Source organism: Crinia signifera, chromosome 8, assembly GCF_055691185.1.
Source record: "Crinia signifera chromosome 8, ASM5569118v1, whole genome shotgun sequence".
Taxonomy (NCBI): domain Eukaryota; kingdom Metazoa; phylum Chordata; class Amphibia; order Anura; family Myobatrachidae; genus Crinia; species Crinia signifera.
This window is the reverse complement of record NC_139224.1, coordinates 166,860,548-166,880,301: the sequence shown is the minus strand read 5'-3', so window position 1 is coordinate 166,880,301 and position 19,754 is coordinate 166,860,548. Positions and strand designations below refer to the sequence as shown.

Here is a 19,754-nt window from a genome sequence, read left to right as displayed (position 1 = left end):
TTCCCCCGAATCTTAAGGCAGGCAGACATTACTGCCATTAAGTTTGTAAAGAACCCTTTGGTGCGCTGAAATGACTGTCCCGACTCTGCTAGGAACGTGTAAGGACACCTTCTTGAAGTTCATGGGCACCACAGACCTGTCTTGTTGACCACACCCTAAACTGGTCCATCAACAGGTGCTTTAGGCTTTAAACAGGTCGGAAGGAACTGTCCACTTTTGGGACGTAAACACCAAATACCCTCTGTAATACTGTGTTCTCCTACATCAGTGGTTCCCAAGCCTGCTCCTCAAGTACCCCCAACAGTGCACATGTTCCAGATCACCCGGCAGGTGCACTCATTATTCAGACACATTTTAAAAGATCCACAGGTGGAGCTAATTATGTCACTTGTGATTCTGTGAGATCTGGAAAATGTGCACTGTTGGGGGTACTTGAGGACTAGGGTTGGGAACCACTGTCCTACATCTAACCGAGCCACACAACTCAAGATGCCTACTGCGAGTGAGCTGTCAGGTCCTGTACAACCGACGTTGGAGCTGGTTTTTTCTCTCTCCAGAAAATGCATCTTAGACACAAAAAAGATGAGATGTGACTAGGTTGCATGAGGTGACTGCGCTGAACAATCTGATGTGCCCTTGTATAGTGTATGTGACTAAGTCTGTATAAATAGAAGAACAGAACTTGTGTTGGGGGATAGAGCGTTTGCTTCTACATTGCAGCATTTTATGTGCAGACAGTTACTGTTCATCTCAGCTCCACATTCACATTAATCAGCACATGTCCTCTTGGGGTATGGATCATTAGGTCTACACCATTAAGTCAACATGCAAAAAGGTCGACATTGGTGTAGGTTGACATGTCATTAGGTCAACACAAGCATAAGGTTGAGATGGGGTTTTCACTGTTTTTTTTTACCCAAATGTCAACATGGACACTGAATCATATCACCGCATTGCTTACTACGCTCAGCCCACTATTTTATTCTCCCACCACGACGGCCTAGTGCAGTGGTAGCCAACCCTAGCCCTCGAGAGCTACCAACAGTTCACATTTTCCAGACAACCTAGCTGCTGCACAGCTGCACTCATTAATCACTGACACATTTTAAAAGCTACACAGATGGAGCTAATTAGCTCACTTGTGATTCTTTGAGGAGACCTGCAAAACATGCACTGTTGGTAGCTCTCGAGGACTAGGGTTGGCTACCCCAGGCCTAGTGGATAGTAAAGCATGAAATACCACCGGCCGACACGTCAGCTCAAAATAACAGTGAAAAACCCCATGTCAACATTTTGACTGTCGACCTTGCACATGTCAGTAGCTTACCAGCGTCTTCTCCATACACCCTGCTAGATCCATTGTCACAGACGTCACAACTGGGCTAACACATTATGCCCAGTCGAGCGGTCAATCACCGCCAAATTCTAGTGAGGGTGTATGGGTGGATTGCCCGTACCCGCAGCGAATACCCCACCCATCAGGTCTGTAAAGTTACACCCCCGTGGCATACCCACTACGATGTGTCCTGTGTATACGGCCAGAGCGGAGCGTTTTACCCTTTCACTTTGTCCACAAACTTCATCCAACTCAACATTACCCCAATCTCAGACCATTTACCGTTCTCATTAATAAAGCCGCATTTTCTATGTCACCTCCACAGATCTGATCCCAGCCGTTTACCCAGAATCCTTTACCAGCAAACCGTCTAAAACAAACATTTTAGTATCCGGTTATGATCCAAGCAAAATTTGCATCTACGAATGGTTTAAATATTACAAAATTTTAATTTCTTAAAATATTTTTTTTTTTCTGTTTGCATAAATAATTGTGCGACAGGCATAAAACATCTCACAAATCGGGTTGCAAGAAATACAGCTCTGAGCTCAATTCTAAGTAAGACGTCCGTGAAAAAAGTGAAACTGGTTTAATAACTATATTAAATTCCTTCAAAAAGGATCAAACCTTTCCTTCTTCATTTTGTGCCTGAAAACATGTAGATAGCATTTACATCTGTGGTCATGCAGAGGACGGACAGATCAGCGATTGTAAGCTGTTATCAGACTTCTGCCTCGAACAGCATGCACTCTATCGTCAGCGTCTTCCCCTCGCCCACCGCTGGCTGATGCATGCACATTAACAGTGGCCACGGGCGGTCCCCCTGCCTAATTATAAAATTAGAATTTTACTATCTCTCTTTTTTTTTTTATTGCTTAATATTTACAAAAGGAAAAAAATAAAAAAAGGAAAAAAACTGTTCGCAGGCCCTATCAAGAATATAACAAATGAAAATCATTTACCAAGACAACTAGGCGTAGAAAATATCTACAAAACCTCAGGAAGATTTCGCCCATTTTATAGAAGAACAATTCAGCCTGAGAAGTCTTTTTTTTTTTAGGCAAAATCTAACCCTTTCAGTGCCAGACTAAATGGCTTGCGGCAACAAAATAACCAATATTGTGCATCTTTTGGTGTCGCGGTGGAGACGTGAGGGATTGAAGTGCTAATATATTTTCTTCCTCTTAAAATAAGAGTCGCTGTAGTTCTCCCCGGAGGCGGAGGGATACTGGTCCGTGTGGCCAGCGCCGGGCTCAGTGCTGGAAACCATGTATGTTCTTTTATCACTGCTCAACCCCTAGGACAGAAAGAAGGGGGAGAACGGGTTAATTCCGCACGTCCGTGTAAATAACCAAATATCGTCAGCAAACAGAGCAGCTGCTTCCATATTCCTCCGACGGTATTTGCATGGGATCGGCAAACACTCGCCCACATTTGCATTTTAAAAGTGATCTTACGGTGTACAGTGAACGGTGCTTGCAAGAATCATTTTTAATAATAGGGGATTAAAAAACAAAAACAGGAATATGGATATCACATTTCCAGGAAAGACGTGGGCACGTAACCATGGCTGCGCTCGGCACACTGTTTTATTCTCCCACCACGCCCTAGTGGATGGTAGGGCATGAAATACCGCCTGTCGGCACATGTCGGCACAAATACGTGAAAAACCCCATGTCGACCTTTTGACTGTCGACCTAGGGGGGGCGCGGGCGCGCTGTGCATGTGGGGGCGCCGGGGGCTGCGGTGCTATAGTTACGCCCCTGGGTGGTGGAGAGCTTACCTAAAAAATGCAAATGATCAATTGGGTATTGCAATAAGTTACCCAATTGATCATTTGCATTATTTAGGTAAGCGCTCCACCACCAATTTTTTTTTTTTTCTCGTTCATAATTCTTATCGTGGGGGACTGACCCTCCCCTTGGTGTGAGCAGCAGGCGTAAACATCCCATCCCATTAGCGCCTGTATAGTTGGTGAACATTTTCCTCCACGGCCGACCAAATGCTAGAGGGAGGGAGTAATGCTAGAGGGAGGGAGGGAGTAATGCTAGAGGGAGGGAGTAATGCTAGAGGGAGGGAGTAATGCTAGAGGGAGGGAGTAATGCAAGAGGGAGGGAGCAATGCTAGAGGGAGGGAGTAATGCTAGAGGGAGGGAGTAATGCTAGAGGGAGGGAGTAATGCTAGAGGGAGGGAGGGAGTAATGCTAGAGGGAGGGAGGGAGTAATGCTAGAGGGAGGGAGGGAGTAATGCTAGAGGGAGGGAGGGAGTAATGCTAGAGGGAGGGAGGGAGTAATGCTAGAGGGAGGGGTAAGGGTAATGCTAGAAGGAGTAATGCTAGAGGGTGGGGGTAATGCTAGAGGGAGGGGTAATGCTAGAGGGAGGGGTTAGGGTAATGCTAGAAGGAGTAATGCTAGAGGGTGGGGGTAATGCTAGAGGGAGGGGTAATGCTAGAGGGAGGGGTTAGGGTAATGCTAGAAGGAGTAATGCTAGAGGGTGGGGGTAATGCTAGAGGGTGGGGGTAATGCTAGAAGGAGTAATGCTAGAGGGTGGGGGTAATGCTAGAGGGAGGGGTAAGGGTGCTAGAGGGAGACATGTCCTCTTGTGTTGCTGCTGTGACGTGTACAACGCACGATATAGCCGTGCGCACACTACACATTGAAGTGAATGGACTCCGGCTACAATACGAACCGAACGAGACACCTCTGTAGCTGAATAAAGGCAGCACATCTGGGGGCCACGTGTTGTGTTACATCACAGGGAAGAGCAGAGATTTAACAGGAACATTACTTAGCTTGTGGGACCCTCACTGGAGAAGGGAAGGTGCTGTCGGTGCCTATGATCATCAACACCCGAGATCTGGACAAATCTGCAACGAACAGGCTCCTTACATAGAACAACAACCTGTATCCACTGTAAAAGCAGATCAGCGACCCACACACACCAGTAGCAGCTGCTACGTGGGCAGAATCAATAGGAGAATACAGATTAGCAGTCGCTAGGAACAGACGACCGCATTGAGGTAAGAGGCACGCTGCTATGAGTCTGCATTTACTGTGTATTGGCATTGGGGGCACGTTCCTGTAATTATCCCTCGCCGCAATGTATAAAGCGTGATCATGTGGAACCCGTATCTGTGGCCACTGCCTGAAGCCTCTGATGTGTATCTGACCAGCCAATCACTTACCTTGTCTGCAGACGCGGAGACCCCGGCCAGGTACGATCCTTGTGCGTTTGCATAGTACGTGGGTGGGGCCTGGATGTACGCATTGTAATCTCCGTAACCCGGAGTGGAAGAGGACTGCAGATAATAAAACAGAATTACAGATCATTACTTTATAACAGTGGTTGTAATCCTCCGCTTCCACCGCTGCTGTCTCCAACCCGCTGCCCCAGGCGTAGGAACAGATATAAGACCCTGTGTCTGGCCTCTGTCCACACCCGACCTAACCACTGTGTATGTGGAAGATGTTCATTCTACAGCTCAGACCCAGGAGGAAGGCCGCACTAGAGGAATTGCACCGTGAAGCAAAGGAAGGCCGCACTAGAGGAATTGCACCGTGAAGCCCAGCCCTACTCACCTGACTGCTGTCAGCCTGGACGTCCAACTGGGAGCTGCCATAGGAAGAATATTGTTCGTACCATTGCTGAAGGGCCTCCTGCAAGACAAGAGAGTCAACGAGTGACACCGGCAGGCACACACAGGAAGGGCACAACTCAGAGGTGAAGGCGATACCTGCGAGTAATCCCCGTACTGCTGGCTGTAGGCGAAGTAGCTGTCTAATCCCGTCTGTCCTGTGGAATCCTGAGAGAGCAAACCATCCATAGCATGCGGCTGCAGGTTCGGTGCGGCCATCCCTAGGTGACAGGGGAACAGCCTTAGTGCAGTCAGGAACCCCACCGATTCCAAACAGCAAATACCCCCGTTTATGTTCTGTCATATTGTTAGGTCAGTAACATCTCTGCGGAACACTACACGGTCCTGACCGCCCAAACACATACAGATAAACGGTAAAAAAAATGCCTCACGTTTTAGAATTGGGTGGTACAATGGTGTGGGGCTCATACCACTGTACCACCAAATAGTCCGCAGCGCTATCAGAACGTTTCACTACAAACGCAAACTTAAATATAATAACAGGATGGATTTTATGGACACCACTGGTGGCAATGTACCACTTACCCGTCAGGGAGTTGCCAGGCAGAACGCTAGCCAGGTTCAGGTAGGGGTTAGTGCTGAGCCGGATATCCCTCGGTGGCTCGCCAAGCAGCGACATCTGGTTGTTCGACTTGTTCTACAAAATAAAATGTACCTTTAAAAAAAAATAAAAATGGACAATACGTCTATGGGGGTCATTACGTGGTGACCGCTACTGTGTGAATTCACAAGACGATCAATGAACTAATGACGCATGCCTACGGTTAGCAGTGCACACGCACAAGGCCAAACGGCATAAAAAATCAGCGATGACTTTTCTGGCAATCCCCTCCTAACGTGACTAACAGGGACTGGTAACCGGGTGTTTTCTGGGAATGTCTGAAAACAACTCAGGCGTTCCCCGAAATTTTCATGGAAGGCCTGCGCCTCGATCAGCCTGTCTCTATGAGTTGTGGAAGGGTCGGTGTTAGAATTCTGACGCGCTTAAGCCGGATCTAAAATACAGCATTCAAAAGTCACTGCCGTGTAATTCACTAAAAAGCCACTAGGTGGCACGGGTCTGCACTGTGAAGTCTACGGGGTACATTTTTCCCACAGCTTCTGATAGTGCAAAGTGGGCGGTTCTCCATAGGCGGCAGATTCTCGCTATTTCCGGATTGCACCATAGCGCAACTTTACACTTTTAAAAGTTGTAGTAAATTTTCCTCTGTGAATCAGTGAGTTAATAGTGGAGATGAAGATGGTCTCAATACAGTATGTGCATATGTTTTACTGAACAAGAATACAGGACTTTATAAAAATAAATAGTTTATGGAGACCCATGGAAGCAGTTAGGGGTTCGTCATAACTCCACGGCGGCTAACTGCGAGTGTTGCGTTATCGCTCCCCAGACGCAGTAACATAAGCTCACTTGCATCACAATTAAATCATGCAACATCAAAATGTTTCCGGTTCTCACCAAGTTCGGAGTATCCAGATTACTGGGCTGACTTTGTGCCAGATTCTGCATGGTCAGTAGAGAGCCGTCGGACGCTCCCGATGACGACTGCTTGTCGTGTACGAGCCTGGACAGCGCTGAACTCAAGTGCTGATTGTGGTAAAACGGCAGAAAGTCTAGGGGAGGAAGTGCAGAGTGGAGAGGTGAGTCTGGGTGGCGGACTACCGATACAAATCACCCACAGCAGCGATGTCCCCGCGTTATCTGAAAGGCCCTTATATCAGCGGGGAAATAACAAGCCCTTGCTGGGGTGATAGAGGACCACATCGGACACTCTGTTAGACATCTGTGTGACAGGAGGGTCATTTCGGGCCACAGAAGTTACAGTATGCTGTTGGAACATGATTATGTAAAGCTTAGATGTGACCGCACTACTTCCATGGTCTAATAAGCAGCAGTCACACGGCGGCAGCGCGTCAAACGCAGCAGTGAATGGGAACATTAGGGCTGGGGTTGGCTCATTACGGCCGGCAGCAGAGATGTTGGACAATACCAGGAAAATTCTATTCAAACCCTAGAATTCCAGAAAGTGCAACTAAAAACCGACACATCTTTATTATTACTGTAACCACAGCGATGGGGGCTATGAACGCCTCCCCGTGTGTGTACACTAGACCTGGCGGCAGATGCCAGCCGTCCACAGACAGCAACAACGCGCTTACTCCACCTTAGGGAGTAATACGGTCGTTTCATAGACTGTACTAGATCATGGGATCAGCTGCACCAACAAACCTTGTTTTATAACCCTGAGGAATGTTGGCCTCACTCCCCTCCCCCCGTCTCTATTAGCAACCGGATGTGGAGGAGAGAAACTTCTGTAATACTGCAATGAGCTTAGTTAACCCCTTAACCTGTACGTCCCAGTGCTGGCAGGGTCCCAGTGCTGGCAGCCCTCCCGTTCATGTAGGGCTACGCCCGCTGAGACATTGTGAAGCCAAGATTACTTTTCTGCATGTCCCTCTGGGAGACCTCCCCCGATCCGCTCTGTGCCGTCCCCATTGCTGACTGTAAGATGGAGGCCGGGGCTTCTCCCAGCAGGCCGGGCTTCTGTCACCAAGAAAAACATGTTTAGGGCGTGTGTGAGGCAGAGCTGGAGGGAGGCACGTGTTACACGGACACACGGGTACTCACGCTGTTATTGGACTGCACGTTCTTCAGCTGTAGAAGCTGCTGCTGGGCCATTTGCAGATGCGGATAGTTTTGCAGCAGGAGGTTCCCAGCGAGACCGCTGGGCTTCTGTGCGACAAGACACTGGGTGTTAGTCATGTGATCAAACGCAACAGCGGCACTGAAATGTAGGCGCTATAAAAAGGACTGTGTAACAAATGCACCGAGGGGCTGCGAGGGGCAGCGGCACCGAGGGGCAGCGGCACCGAGGGGCTGCGAGGGGCAGCGGCACCGAGGGGCTGCGAGGGGCAGCGGCACCGAGGGGCAGCGGCCCAGAGGGGCTGCGAGGGGCAGCGGCACCGAGGGGCTGCGAGGGGCAGCGGCACAGAGGGGCTGCGAGGGGCAGCGGCACAGAGGGGCTGCGAGGGGCAGCGGCACAGAGGGGCTGCGAGGGGCAGCGGCACAGAGGGGCTGCGAGGGGCAGCGGCACAGAGGGGCTGAGAGGGGCAGCGGCACAGAGGGGCTGAGAGGGGCAGCGGCACAGAGGGGCTGAGAGGGGCAGCGGCACAGAGGGGCTGAGAGGGGCAGCGGCACAGAGGGGCTGAGAGGGGCAGCGGCACAGAGGGGCTGAGAGGGGCAGCGGCACAGAGGGGCTGAGAGGGGCAGCGGCACAGAGGGGCTGAGAGGGGCAGCGGCACAGAGGGGCTGAGAGGGGCAGCGGCACAGAGGGGCTGAGAGGGGCAGCGGCACAGAGGGGCTGAGAGGGGCAGCGGCACAGAGGGGCTGAGAGGGGCAGCGGCACAGAGGGGCTGAGAGGGGCAGCGGCACAGAGGGGCTGAGAGGGGCAGCGGCACAGAGGGGCTGAGAGGGGCAGCGGCACAGAGGGGCTGAGAGGGGCAGCGGCACAGAGGGGCTGAGAGGGGCAGCGGCACAGAGGGGTTACCTGGTGCAGCTTGTTGAGCTGTAAGAGCGCTTGGCTGACTGTGGGATTAACGTAATGAGATCGGCCAGCAGATCCTGCAACACAAGGAGATGTCAGAACACAGCAGGTGGACTCTGGACCGAATAGGCTCCTGATCAGGACTCACCGTGTTTCCCTGACCGCCCGCGGGCCTGCGGCTGCAGGAGCATCTGCAGCATGGCCGGGTTGCTGAGACTCTGCATGATCTGAGCGTGGTTAGGCTCCGGTAGCAATCCTTTCCTGTTATGCTGCATCTAGGCACAGAGACATAGGCCGTGTTATATAGTATATTATATATCCAAACATTACTGCAGCCCTTCATAACCGTCGTCTCCCAATGTGGCCCTCAGGCCAAGAGGTTGTGTTGTGCTGGGCTAGAGGGAGGAGGCAATGGCAGGCCACAGGGGATAGAGGGAGGGGGGGGGGGGGGGGGGCTGGTGAGAGCAAATCACTGAGGATTGTGACACTGGGAAAAGCACAAACTAAGCCAGCAATGGCGCAGTGGGAGGAGTCACACTGACACTACTCTACTTCTAACCATTGCTAACTTCGTGCTGCCACATTTTTGTGAATGTCTGTCCCATAGGACACCAAACTGACTCAGTAAACAAATGTCCCTGCAGCAGAAACCGTGTTTTACAGGAGATACTGGTCTGTAGAGATAACCAGAGCACGGCCATGCTGTTATCAGCGGGTCTCTAGGCTCTCCGTACATACAGCGGAGTAACAAGGAGCGATGGCAGGAACTGGGACGAATCACATGATCCGTTATCACCTCTCAGGGATCAGCGCAGATGATTACTGATGCCTGGCAAGTCAGCTGTGGTTGAGCTTACACACATACCTGCCCCCTCTAGATTGTAAGCTCCTCAGAGCAGGGCCCTCATCCCTTCTGTTCCCTACACCTCAGCTGTATTGTGCAATGAGTTGTGGTGCTAATTGTTATATGCGCTCTATTGTAGTGTCTCGGTCACTGTTCTGTTCCCTGTATTGTACTAATGTGTGCCCTATGTACGGCGCTGCCAAACACTTGTGGCACTTTATAAATGTAATGCAATAACTACCAACTTCCTACATGCGTTATACATTGTATCTCGGCAGCTGGATTCTGTACATCCAGTGCCACCTATGTGACGAGTATCTGACACTCCATGAATATCGTTATGTCAGTATTCACATTTGTACAATGAACAGAAGCAAACGGTTTCTTACCATCCCCTGTGCCGCAATGAGGGCGGCTAACACGCTCCGGCCCGGGGACCCTGGGGCGCTGAAGGAGACCCGGACACGGAATCCGTCCACGGTCGTCCCATCGGTAGCATCCCTCACTTCTTCCGCCTGCTCGGGAGTTTCGTACTCCACCACTGCAAACCCCCCGCTATAGCCGCTGTCTTCCTCCGCCAGCTGCAAGCACAGGTCGCGTTAGTCACAAGGTGGTAAATGGCAAATCCATTAGAATTCAAAGACATCGCTACAGATGGAGCGAAGGACAAGAGTCCGGCAGACACGGGGCAAACATTACAGCGCCTGTGATCACCCATCTCCAGTGTTGGTACCACCCACTAATAGCGGTGTGTCGCCCAAAGCCAGCCCATGAGGGTATAGGTTTCTACTGGTGGTGGTTACATATAACCAAATTTGACCCCAAAAACTTGCATCAATGATTGTTATGTTGACGTTTTGAACCTGTTGACGTATGGCCCATCTACACTGTAGATCTTCTATGTCACTCCTTCTCCGGACTGCAAGAGTGGAACAGAATTTAACTGCAACCATAAAGTAACAATCTCATGTGCGGCCAAAGGTCGGCCCGCTGTATATCAGCACTGACTGCTCTATGGCAGGATAACACATGCTCTGGTTCCCGGGCGATACAGAGATTTATTATGTATGGGAACCTGTCTGAGCAGCATCTCTCTGGGCCCCTAATATAATATGATGTGTAGAGAACAATGTTACCCCTCAATAAAACAGTGGGGGCACAGTTTGGGTCCTAACAGAAAGATGCGCATTTCTGCATTAGCGGGCCGCTGATGGGAAGATACTTCCCGCCTGTCTGCCAACGTCACCCAACTCTATATAAACCCTCGCCGGACAGACGAGAGGGATCCCAAGCTGGGCGGAGCCTTCCAACTCCACTCATGTGACCACAACCTCCCGTGGTTCCAATGTAGATTTGATATATCACACTAGGGAGGTCATTCTGATTGACCTGCAAATTCGCAGCTTTGTGGGTCATCTAAATGCTGCCCGCACGAACGACCACCTGCAGATTTCACCCGCACGCATCGAATGATTTCTCCAGTGCTCCCAAATCTAAGACACTCTCTGGTGTCTTAGATCTGCAGCGCCCCTGTATGGCAAGAGGGCGGGCAGCTGCCTGCCCCCCGCAAATTACTATGGGAACGCCCATGAAATGCTGGACATTCCCAAGAGTGCAGCCCGTGCCCGCCGCCCCACGCCCGCACTGCTGCATGCGAGCGGGCCAGCGAGTAATCAATTCGTCGGGCCCGCTTAAAGAGAGCTGCACATGTGCATCAATGCTCATGCACTGTGCGGTCTCTAAACATCTCTCCACCGTGCGAACGCGCAGGGGAGCATATGAACCAGAATGAGGGCCTATATCAGTTATTAGACTCAGTCAAGAGGGGGCACCATAAGAAACCAGCAGAGAAGGAGAGCGTCTTAGTTTTGCGTGCTCATTACACATCATTCGATGGTCAGCGAACATCGGGCCTGCGTTAGAAAAAAAAAAAAAATCACACGCAGCGCTTCAAACCAGAATAACCTCCTGTATTTGATGCATCGGTTATGTACGGCCACAGGCTTAGCTAGATGGGCAGTGATTACCGAACAGAGCTTCCCCTTCTTACACCCACTGAAGGTCCCCCCTAATATCTGCACACCAGCACAACCACACACACCACCATACACCCAGCCAATAAGAGCCGGACCATCTACCTGGCAGAACACCGGCTTGTGCAGAGAGGAAAATATTTGCATCAGTTCATAAGTGTTGTCGTACTCCTTGGGCAGCTTGTCCACATACAGGCACTTTGAGTGAATGAAGTCCTCCATCAGCTGACTGGCATCCACCCACTGGGCGAACAGGGTGAATTCCTCCAGCTGCTTGCCAAGCAGCTCCAGGCGGGCCTTCGAAGCGGTGTCCTTCTTCATGTACTCTACAAAGCCGTAGCCCTTGGACTGCCCGCTGAGCTGGCTGTAGACGAGAAGGCATCGCTCAATGTTCCCGTACGTCCGGACCAGCTCCTCAAACTCCTGGATGGTGAACAAGGGGGGCAGGTTGGTAACGCAGAGCAGAGCGTCTGTGGGCTGCAGCTGGACGGAGATCTCCTTGTCTCGGAGCTGGTGATTGTGGAACCTGGAGATGGCGTCTTCTGCTTGCTCTCTGTCCGACAGGGTGATGAAGGCTGGAATGAGAGAGGACTCAGTATTCAGTACAAGTTCTCAGAACAATGACTTGCTGCAAGAGATGGACATTGTAGCTCCGCCCACAAGCTTTTCATTGCATCAGTTTTCTACAAAGCCCATGCAACTTTTTTTTAAATAGTCAGTTAGTGCATTAACAACATGAGCTTCATCATGAAGACCAGAGAACCGCCAAGATAACATTTCTAAAAATAATGTGCACCTGTAGGATGGCCAGCTAGGGTCTTCAAATGAGCAACAAAGGCGCAAAGTTTACAAAAGTTAAAAAGTTACGCAAGCTGGCGCAAGAGGACAGTCACATTTTTTGAATGGTAAACACTCAATGACTCAGCTATGGCTGAACTCGCAGCGTAATCAGAAATGCAGATTTACGCCCCTTTTTAAATGGATAATTTATTGTCTACTCTAAGTGGTAAGGGGAGCAGTCAGATGCTACAGAGTCTAATAAATATTTAATTTGCCAAAAACCTGCAGGCGGGTAATTCTGCATTAATCTGCAGAGTCCGGGAACAGCTGACTCAGGTGCAGGAGTAATGTTACACATTTAGATTTGGGGGAGTTATGTTGTTTCTGTGCAGGGAAAATACTGACTGCTTTATTTTTACACTGCAATTTAGATCTCGGTTTGAAGTAAAACCCCACCCGAATCTAACTCTCTCTGCACATGTTACATCTGCCCCCCTGCAGTGCACATGGCTTTGCCCATTTGAGAAGGAATTTGCCTTTGCGAGTAAAACAGAATAAGGGCCTGTATCCGTAACTAATGAAACCCCAAAAGGACTTTTTTCTTATGATTCCCAAAATGTTTGTGTCATACGGTAAGAAGGGCATTTTGCGGAGGATTATAGTAAGACGCAACCTGTGAGAATAACTTACCGGTCTTTTTATTTTTATCCACGTAGCAATATTTGATCTCATATTCCTGCAATAAGTCGTAGATGTCCTAGGAAGGAAAAAATACAGAGAAAAACAAAGATTGTTAAAAAGCCCTGAAAAGAAGCCGCCATCTGTGAGAGAGAACAGACGCTGCTGCGGAACATATGGAGCGAAACGCGTGTTTACTTTAGGAGCTGCTGCCGTCGTGTATTTATAGACACAAATATTACAGATACTTAGCAGCGGCGTCAGGACGGGAACTGAAGGCCAAAACAGAAGTCGCTACATAGGTGTAATAGCGTTACTGGAAAAGGCCCCCCCCAATAATTCCTCACCAGAGATGGACAACTGTACCTGACCAGAGGCGGCTGGAGACAGACCAACAGGGTGAGACCCAACGCAGCAGAACATCACATTTATTGGGGGTCTGGAGTCTCTATGTGCGATGTAGCAAACCTTCCAAAGCCAAAGATAGGAGCCCAACTTCTACACCCCCCCCCCCCCCCCGACAGCGTAGGTTTACTGACGCTTCTAACGATGAAAAGTGGTGACATTACCCATAGCAACCAGGTTCTGTTTATCATTTTCTAGGATGCAAATGAGACAAGATAGCTAGAATCTAGGTTACCTGGAAGGGGTAGGAGACATAGCATCAAGTAATATTCGTCCGACTTGCATTGGTTCGACCACAGGGACCCAATCAGGATCTGAGGGGATCCCAGGTGACATCCACGCCATGGGCTAAATGCGGAATCCGTTATTGCGTTCCCGTTCAGTCCTTGGCACCCACTGTACATGCCATGTGCTTCCTGCCTCTGGGATCCCCCCTCAGAACCTAATTGGGTCCCCGGCGCCATCAGTTAGATCCAATGTACACTTTTTACAGAGAAAACTAGTTTTTCCTAAGTTACTATTCCGGACTATTTTCCCCACGGGACATCAGCCATGTGTAGTCATGTCACCATTCCGAAACGACACATGGCGTCCTGTCGGCATCGCAAGTTCTCTACAGGATGCAATGGAAAACATACGAGGTTGGCGCTACCACAAACAGCCAGTGCGCAAGCAACAGTGCGTCGTGGCAATCCCTGGTGGTATATGCCAACATAACGGACAATTATAAATGCCCTTAAAGTTTGGGGGGGCAATTCCTTTGCCTCATTTCACCTTACCCCCGATCTTACACCAGCCTCACGGCTCAGTCCTCCAAGACCGGCAGCTCTGCCCAGCCGGGATAAAGCACATACATCCGGTACAAGAGAACTAGTTGGCTGCGGTCTGACGGGACGTTCTAGGGTTGGGATTATGGGAAGATAAGAGAAAATGTATTCTGATGCTACCCGAAAATGCTGAACATATGTGAGGACAACACTAACGTAAGGTGGATGTTCATCGTTACCAGGCCTGACGTTCTCTAATTTCCCCAGGACAAGCCGTCAGGCATTATATAAATAAAATATAACACTACGCAGCGGACCGAGAAATCTCCCATCCAACAAAGGCCAGACTGCGCCGGATTGCAGCACAATGCACAAAGCTCCGAGCCAGGAATAGGTTCCAAAGCCTGCACAGCCTAAAACACACAGGGGTCAGGGAGAGGGGTATTGGCTTCCACATCCATTTCATGTCATTCCTGCCTGTCCTTCTGTAACTGTCATGCAAATGGGATGACACCGGATCCCTCCAACACGGCCATCTGGGGCTGCGGAGCACAATTGGGGCGATGACAATGTGCGATGCAGAGAAATTAGGTCAGCCACCGAGACTAGAGAACAAGTACGCATTCAGCGCTGGAACAAATTCAGCAAATCCCACCGATGTACCCAATAATAACAATCACCAGGGCACGAATTAACGTCACATCGTCCCAATCCCTTCCTATCATCTGGGGACGTGTAATCGTTCAGAGGCAGAGGACATTCCACCCCAAATAAGAAAATGCAGGTGGAACAGAAAATACCAATATAGAAAATTAAAGTACACAGGTCTGTACAGTGGTAACAGATTAAAGGTCCATACACACTGGGCGACTATGCCCAGCGTGTATGGACAGCGATGAGGTCAATCATCGCTGCGGGGAAAGCCGCTCAGTGCACGCATACTGAGCGGCTTTCCCCCTGCCCGGTGCCGATGGAGGGTGGAGGACGGCGTTACATAGCGCAGCGCTATGCAAAGCCGTCCTGAAAGCAGATGAACGGCTTTCCCGGTGATGATGCGGGAACGCGCAGCAGCGCTCATCACCGGGGCATACACATTGGGTGGCTTTGATCTGAAAGCCGCTCAAACAGTCGCCAAGTGTGTATGGGCCTTAATAGGGACAATGTAAGTATTTTGCAGTGTTAAATTAAGGGAAACGGTGTTAAAATGCGCATGTGTGCTGGGAGTCAGTACATCTAGGTCATGAGTCTTCAAACTGTGGCGCTCCAGATGTTGTGAAACTACAAATCCCAGCATGCATTGCCACAGTTTTAACACTCCCTTATAGCAAAAGTGTGGCAAGGCATGCTGGGATTTGTAGTTTCACAACATCTGGAGGGCCGCAGTTTGAAGACCCATGATCTAGGTGCATAAAAAGTCACAACGACACCAAATATGTATCAGAATGGAAACAATGAAACATAACAGAGAATAGAATCAACTTTATTGGCAATGTATGCTTGCGCACACTAGGATTTTTTTGTGGATTTCAGTGCAACATCAAGCAGGGATGAAGGGGGGGGGGGGGGGGTGACATTACATACGTTACATTGGGACATTACATGTGTGTGTGTGGGGTGGGGGGGGGAAGACATGCCCGCTGAGCTGCGCGGCGCCTAGGCAGCCATCAGCGGCGCCACTGGTCCTTGCACCCTGAATGACCAACTACTGATACACATAACACAGCTGTATAATCTAGCTACGGCCCAGGGACAACGTAGGGAACTACAGGGTGGTGGCATTCGCCAAACTGCCACTGACTAGGCGGTGCGGTAATACAGGACGAATCTATACTTTGGCCCTTATTCTGGTTCACTCGCAAAGGCAAATTCTTTCTTCTTTATAATTTTTTTGCATGCAGGGAAAATACTGTCTGCTTTTGCATGAAGCACAAATTTATACTAATAAAAACCTGTGACAACCCAGCTCTGAGACAATTAGTAATAAGTATGCACCCATTGGAGAACTGTAGAAGAACGTTTCCATAGCAGCCACTGGTGACTATCCCATAAGTGAAGTTTACTTTATATATTAAAAAAAAAAGTCTGATTTGGCAAACAGGTTAACAATGCGTGCTGAGACTTGTAGTTCCACAGCAGGGACCTACCTCATGTATGTGTCTGTAGCAGAAATAATTACCACCCTGGTAAACTACCAGCAGGATGTATGTAAATGATTTCATGTGCAGCGGGATCTGTGTACATTCATTCAGCTGACGCAAACACATTTTATAGCTGAGCGATCAGGGGAACATGGGATCCGGCTGCTGGCTGTATTCCCACAGCACGCTAAGCAAACACCAACACTCCGCAGACTGAAGGCTCCACATACATTCAATGTCCAAGTAAATAGAACTCGGCAAACAGAGCTGGAATCACGCAGTTATTTCCACTGCGCCTGTGACCAGATACACAGCTCAGTCATCACATACACAGGTAACGCAACGAGCCAACACTACCCAGTGTGACACTGCGGACAGCTGCACTGGGCCGTGACAATTGGGGGGATCACTGCAGAGGAAGGGGCACTGGGCTGTGACACCTGGGGGGTTACATGTATATATAGGGGAGGGGGATCACTGCAGAGGAAGGGGCACTGGGCTGTGACACCTGGGGGGTTACATGTATATATGGGGGAATCACTGTAGAGGAAGGGGCACTGGGCCGTGACACCTGGGGGGTTACATGTATATAGGGGAGGGGGATCACTGCAGAGGACGGGGCACTGGGCCGTGACACCTGGGGGGTTACATGTATATATGGGGGAATCACTGTAGAGGAAGGGGCACTGGGCCGTGACACCTGGAGGTTACATGTATATATAAGGGAGGGAGGGGAAATCACTGCAGAGGAAGGGGCACTGATCTGTGACACCTGGGGGTTACATGTATATATAGATTGTAAGCTTGCAGCAGGGCCCTCTAACCCCCAAGTCTGTCTGTTGTCACCCAGTTTGTCTTATCACTGTCTACTATTGTAAAGCGCAACGGAATCTGCTGCGCTATATAAGACACTGTAACGGAATCTGCTGCGCTATATAAGACACTGTAACGGAATCTGCTGCGCTATATAAGACAATGTAACGGAATCTGCTGCGCTATATAAGACAATGTAAATAAATAAATAATAAATAGGGGAGATGGGGGGGGAATCACTACAGAGGAAGGTGCACTGATCTGTGACACCTGGGGGGGTTACATGTATATATATATATATATATATATATATATATATATATATATATATATATATATATATATATATATATAGGGGAGATCACTACAGGGGGAAGGTGCACTGATCTGTGACACATGGGGGGTTACATGTATATATAGGGGAGATTGGAGGGGGAGAATCACTACAGAGGAAGGTGCACTGATCTGTGACACATGGGGGGTTACATGTATATATAAGGGAGGGGGGATTATTGCAGAGGAAGGCGCACTGGGCCGTGACACCTGGGAGGGCACATGTATATATAGGGGAGGGGGATCACTGCAGAGGAAGCTCTTACCGGGGTGCACGGCGCTTACTGGCACGAGACCCCCACTCTCAGGGTGCACGGCGCTTACTGGCACGAGATCCCCCACTCTCAGGGTGCACGGCGCTTACTGGCACGAGACCCCCCACTCTCAGGGTGCACGTCGCTTACTGGCACGAGACCCCCCACTCTCAGGGTGCACGTCGCTTACTGGCACGAGACCCCCCACTCTCAGGGTGCACGTCACTTACTGGCACGAGACCCCCCACTCTCAGGGTGCACGTCACTTACTGGCACGAGACCCCCCACTCTCAGGGTGCACGGAGCTTACTGGCACGAGACCCACACTCTCAGGGTGCACGGCGCTTACTGGCACGAGACCCCCCACTCTCAGGGTGCACGCCGCTAACTGGCACGAGACCCCAACTCTCAGGGTGCACGGCGCTTACTGGCACGAGACCCCCACTCTCAGGGTGCACGCCGCTTACTGGCACGGGACCCCCACTCTCAGGGTGCACACCGCTTACTGGCACGGGACCCCCACTCTCAGGGTGCACGCCGCTTACTGGCACGGGAACCCCACTCTCAGGGTGCACGCCGCTTACTGGCACGGGACCCCCACTCTCAGGGTGCACGCCGCTTACTGGCACGGGACCCCCACTCTCAGGGTGCACGCCGCTTACAGGCACGGGACCCCCACTCTCAGGGTGCACGCCGCTTACTGGCACGGGACCCCCACTCTCAGGGTGCACGCCGCTTACTGGCACGGGACCCCCACTCTCAGGGTGCACGCCGCTTACTGGCACGGGACCCCCACTCTCAGGGTGCACGCCGCTTACTGGCACGGGACCCCCACTCTCAGGGTGCACGCCGCTTACTGGCACGGGACCCCCACTCTCAGGGTGCACGCCGCTTACTGGCACGGGACCCCCACTCTTAGGGTGCACGCCGCTTACTGGCACGGGACCCCCACTCTCAGGGTGCACGGCGCTTACTGGCACGGGACCCTCACTCTCAGGGTGCACGTCGCTTACTGGCAGGAGACCCCCACTCTCAGGGTGCACGTCACTTACTGGCAGGAGACCCCCACTCTCAGGGTGCACGCCGCTTACTGGCACGAGACCCCCACTCTCAGGGTGCACGCCGCTTACTGGCACGAGACCCCCACTCTCAGGGTGCACGTCACTTACTGGCAGGAGACCCCCACTCTCAGGGTGCACGTCACTCACTCTCAAACTAAACATCTCTTCTACCAGTCACCTGTGACCCACACATTCTGCATGGCGCTAACAGTTATGGGGCATTTAGGGTGCGCCTCACTCACTGACCCAAGGACCAACGTGATCATTCCCAAACTTGGGACCCACAGGCAGGGGGGCGCCCCACTCACAGCCCGGGACCCTCGGACAGGGGTACCCCGGCTGCGGCCTAGCACATCCCCGGCCTCCCCGCTCACCTGGCTGCTGCAGTCCTGCGGGAGGTTCCTGATCAGGATCTTCCTCCGGTTCCCGAGCTCCCACCGAGTGGAGTCCAGTCTCCGGGTGATCTCCGCGGGCTCCAGCATCGGCAGAGACCCGGCTCTGTCTCCCCAGTGCTCGGGGGGAGCGGACACAACCGGGGCCCCCGGGGAGCGCAGGGGTAGCCCGGTACCCTGTGCCGCCATCTTGCTGCGGCTGCTGCTGGCTCGGTGTGTGCGGGCGGGAGGGGCCGGGGAACTGCTGCTGCCGCCCTTCTCCTCCCCTAACGGGGCGTCCTCCTCTGCCCGTCACTCACCCGGCCGGGTCACTCCCGAGTCCTGTCCTATACCTGCCTGTCACTGGCTGGGGGTCTCCTCCTGTACCAGACTGTACTGTCACTGGCTGGGGATTACATGGGGGTCTCCTGTACCTGGAGGGATTACATGGGGTTCTCCTCCTGTACCTGGGGGATTACATGGGGGTCTCCTGTACCTGGGGGGATTACATGGGGGTCTCCTCCTGTACCTGGGGGATTACATGGGGGTCTCCTGTACCTGGGGGGATTACATGGGGGTCTCCTCTGTACCAGACTGTACTGTCACAGGCTGGGGATTACATGGGGGTCTCCTGTACCTGGAGGGATTACATGGGGGTCTCCTGTACCTGGAGGGATTACATGGGGGTCTCCTGTACCTGAAGGGATTACATGGGGGTCTCCTCCTGTACCTGGGGGGAAT

The 19,754-nt window shown here is 51.3% G+C and overlaps 1 protein-coding gene across 1 annotated transcript; it reads right to left on the bottom strand.

Moving 5' to 3' along the window:
* Window positions 1–1,760: 1,760 nt before the first annotated feature.
* On the bottom strand, window positions 1,761–19,281 carry RAVER2 (ribonucleoprotein, PTB binding 2). The gene is made up of 14 exons (XM_083157687.1): window positions 19,017–19,281; window positions 12,884–12,950; window positions 11,519–11,988; window positions 9,770–9,961; window positions 8,685–8,811; window positions 8,540–8,613; window positions 7,621–7,725; window positions 7,434–7,536; window positions 6,451–6,605; window positions 5,517–5,628; window positions 5,070–5,191; window positions 4,915–4,992; window positions 4,521–4,634; window positions 1,761–2,633 (listed from the first exon to the last, which is right to left on the bottom strand). The coding sequence occupies exons 1-14, from the start codon at window positions 19,221–19,223 to the stop codon at window positions 2,502–2,504; spliced, it is 2,058 nt and encodes a 685-aa protein (XP_083013813.1). The 5' UTR covers window positions 19,224–19,281; the 3' UTR covers window positions 1,761–2,501.
* Between the last annotated feature and the right edge of the window lie 473 nt (window positions 19,282–19,754).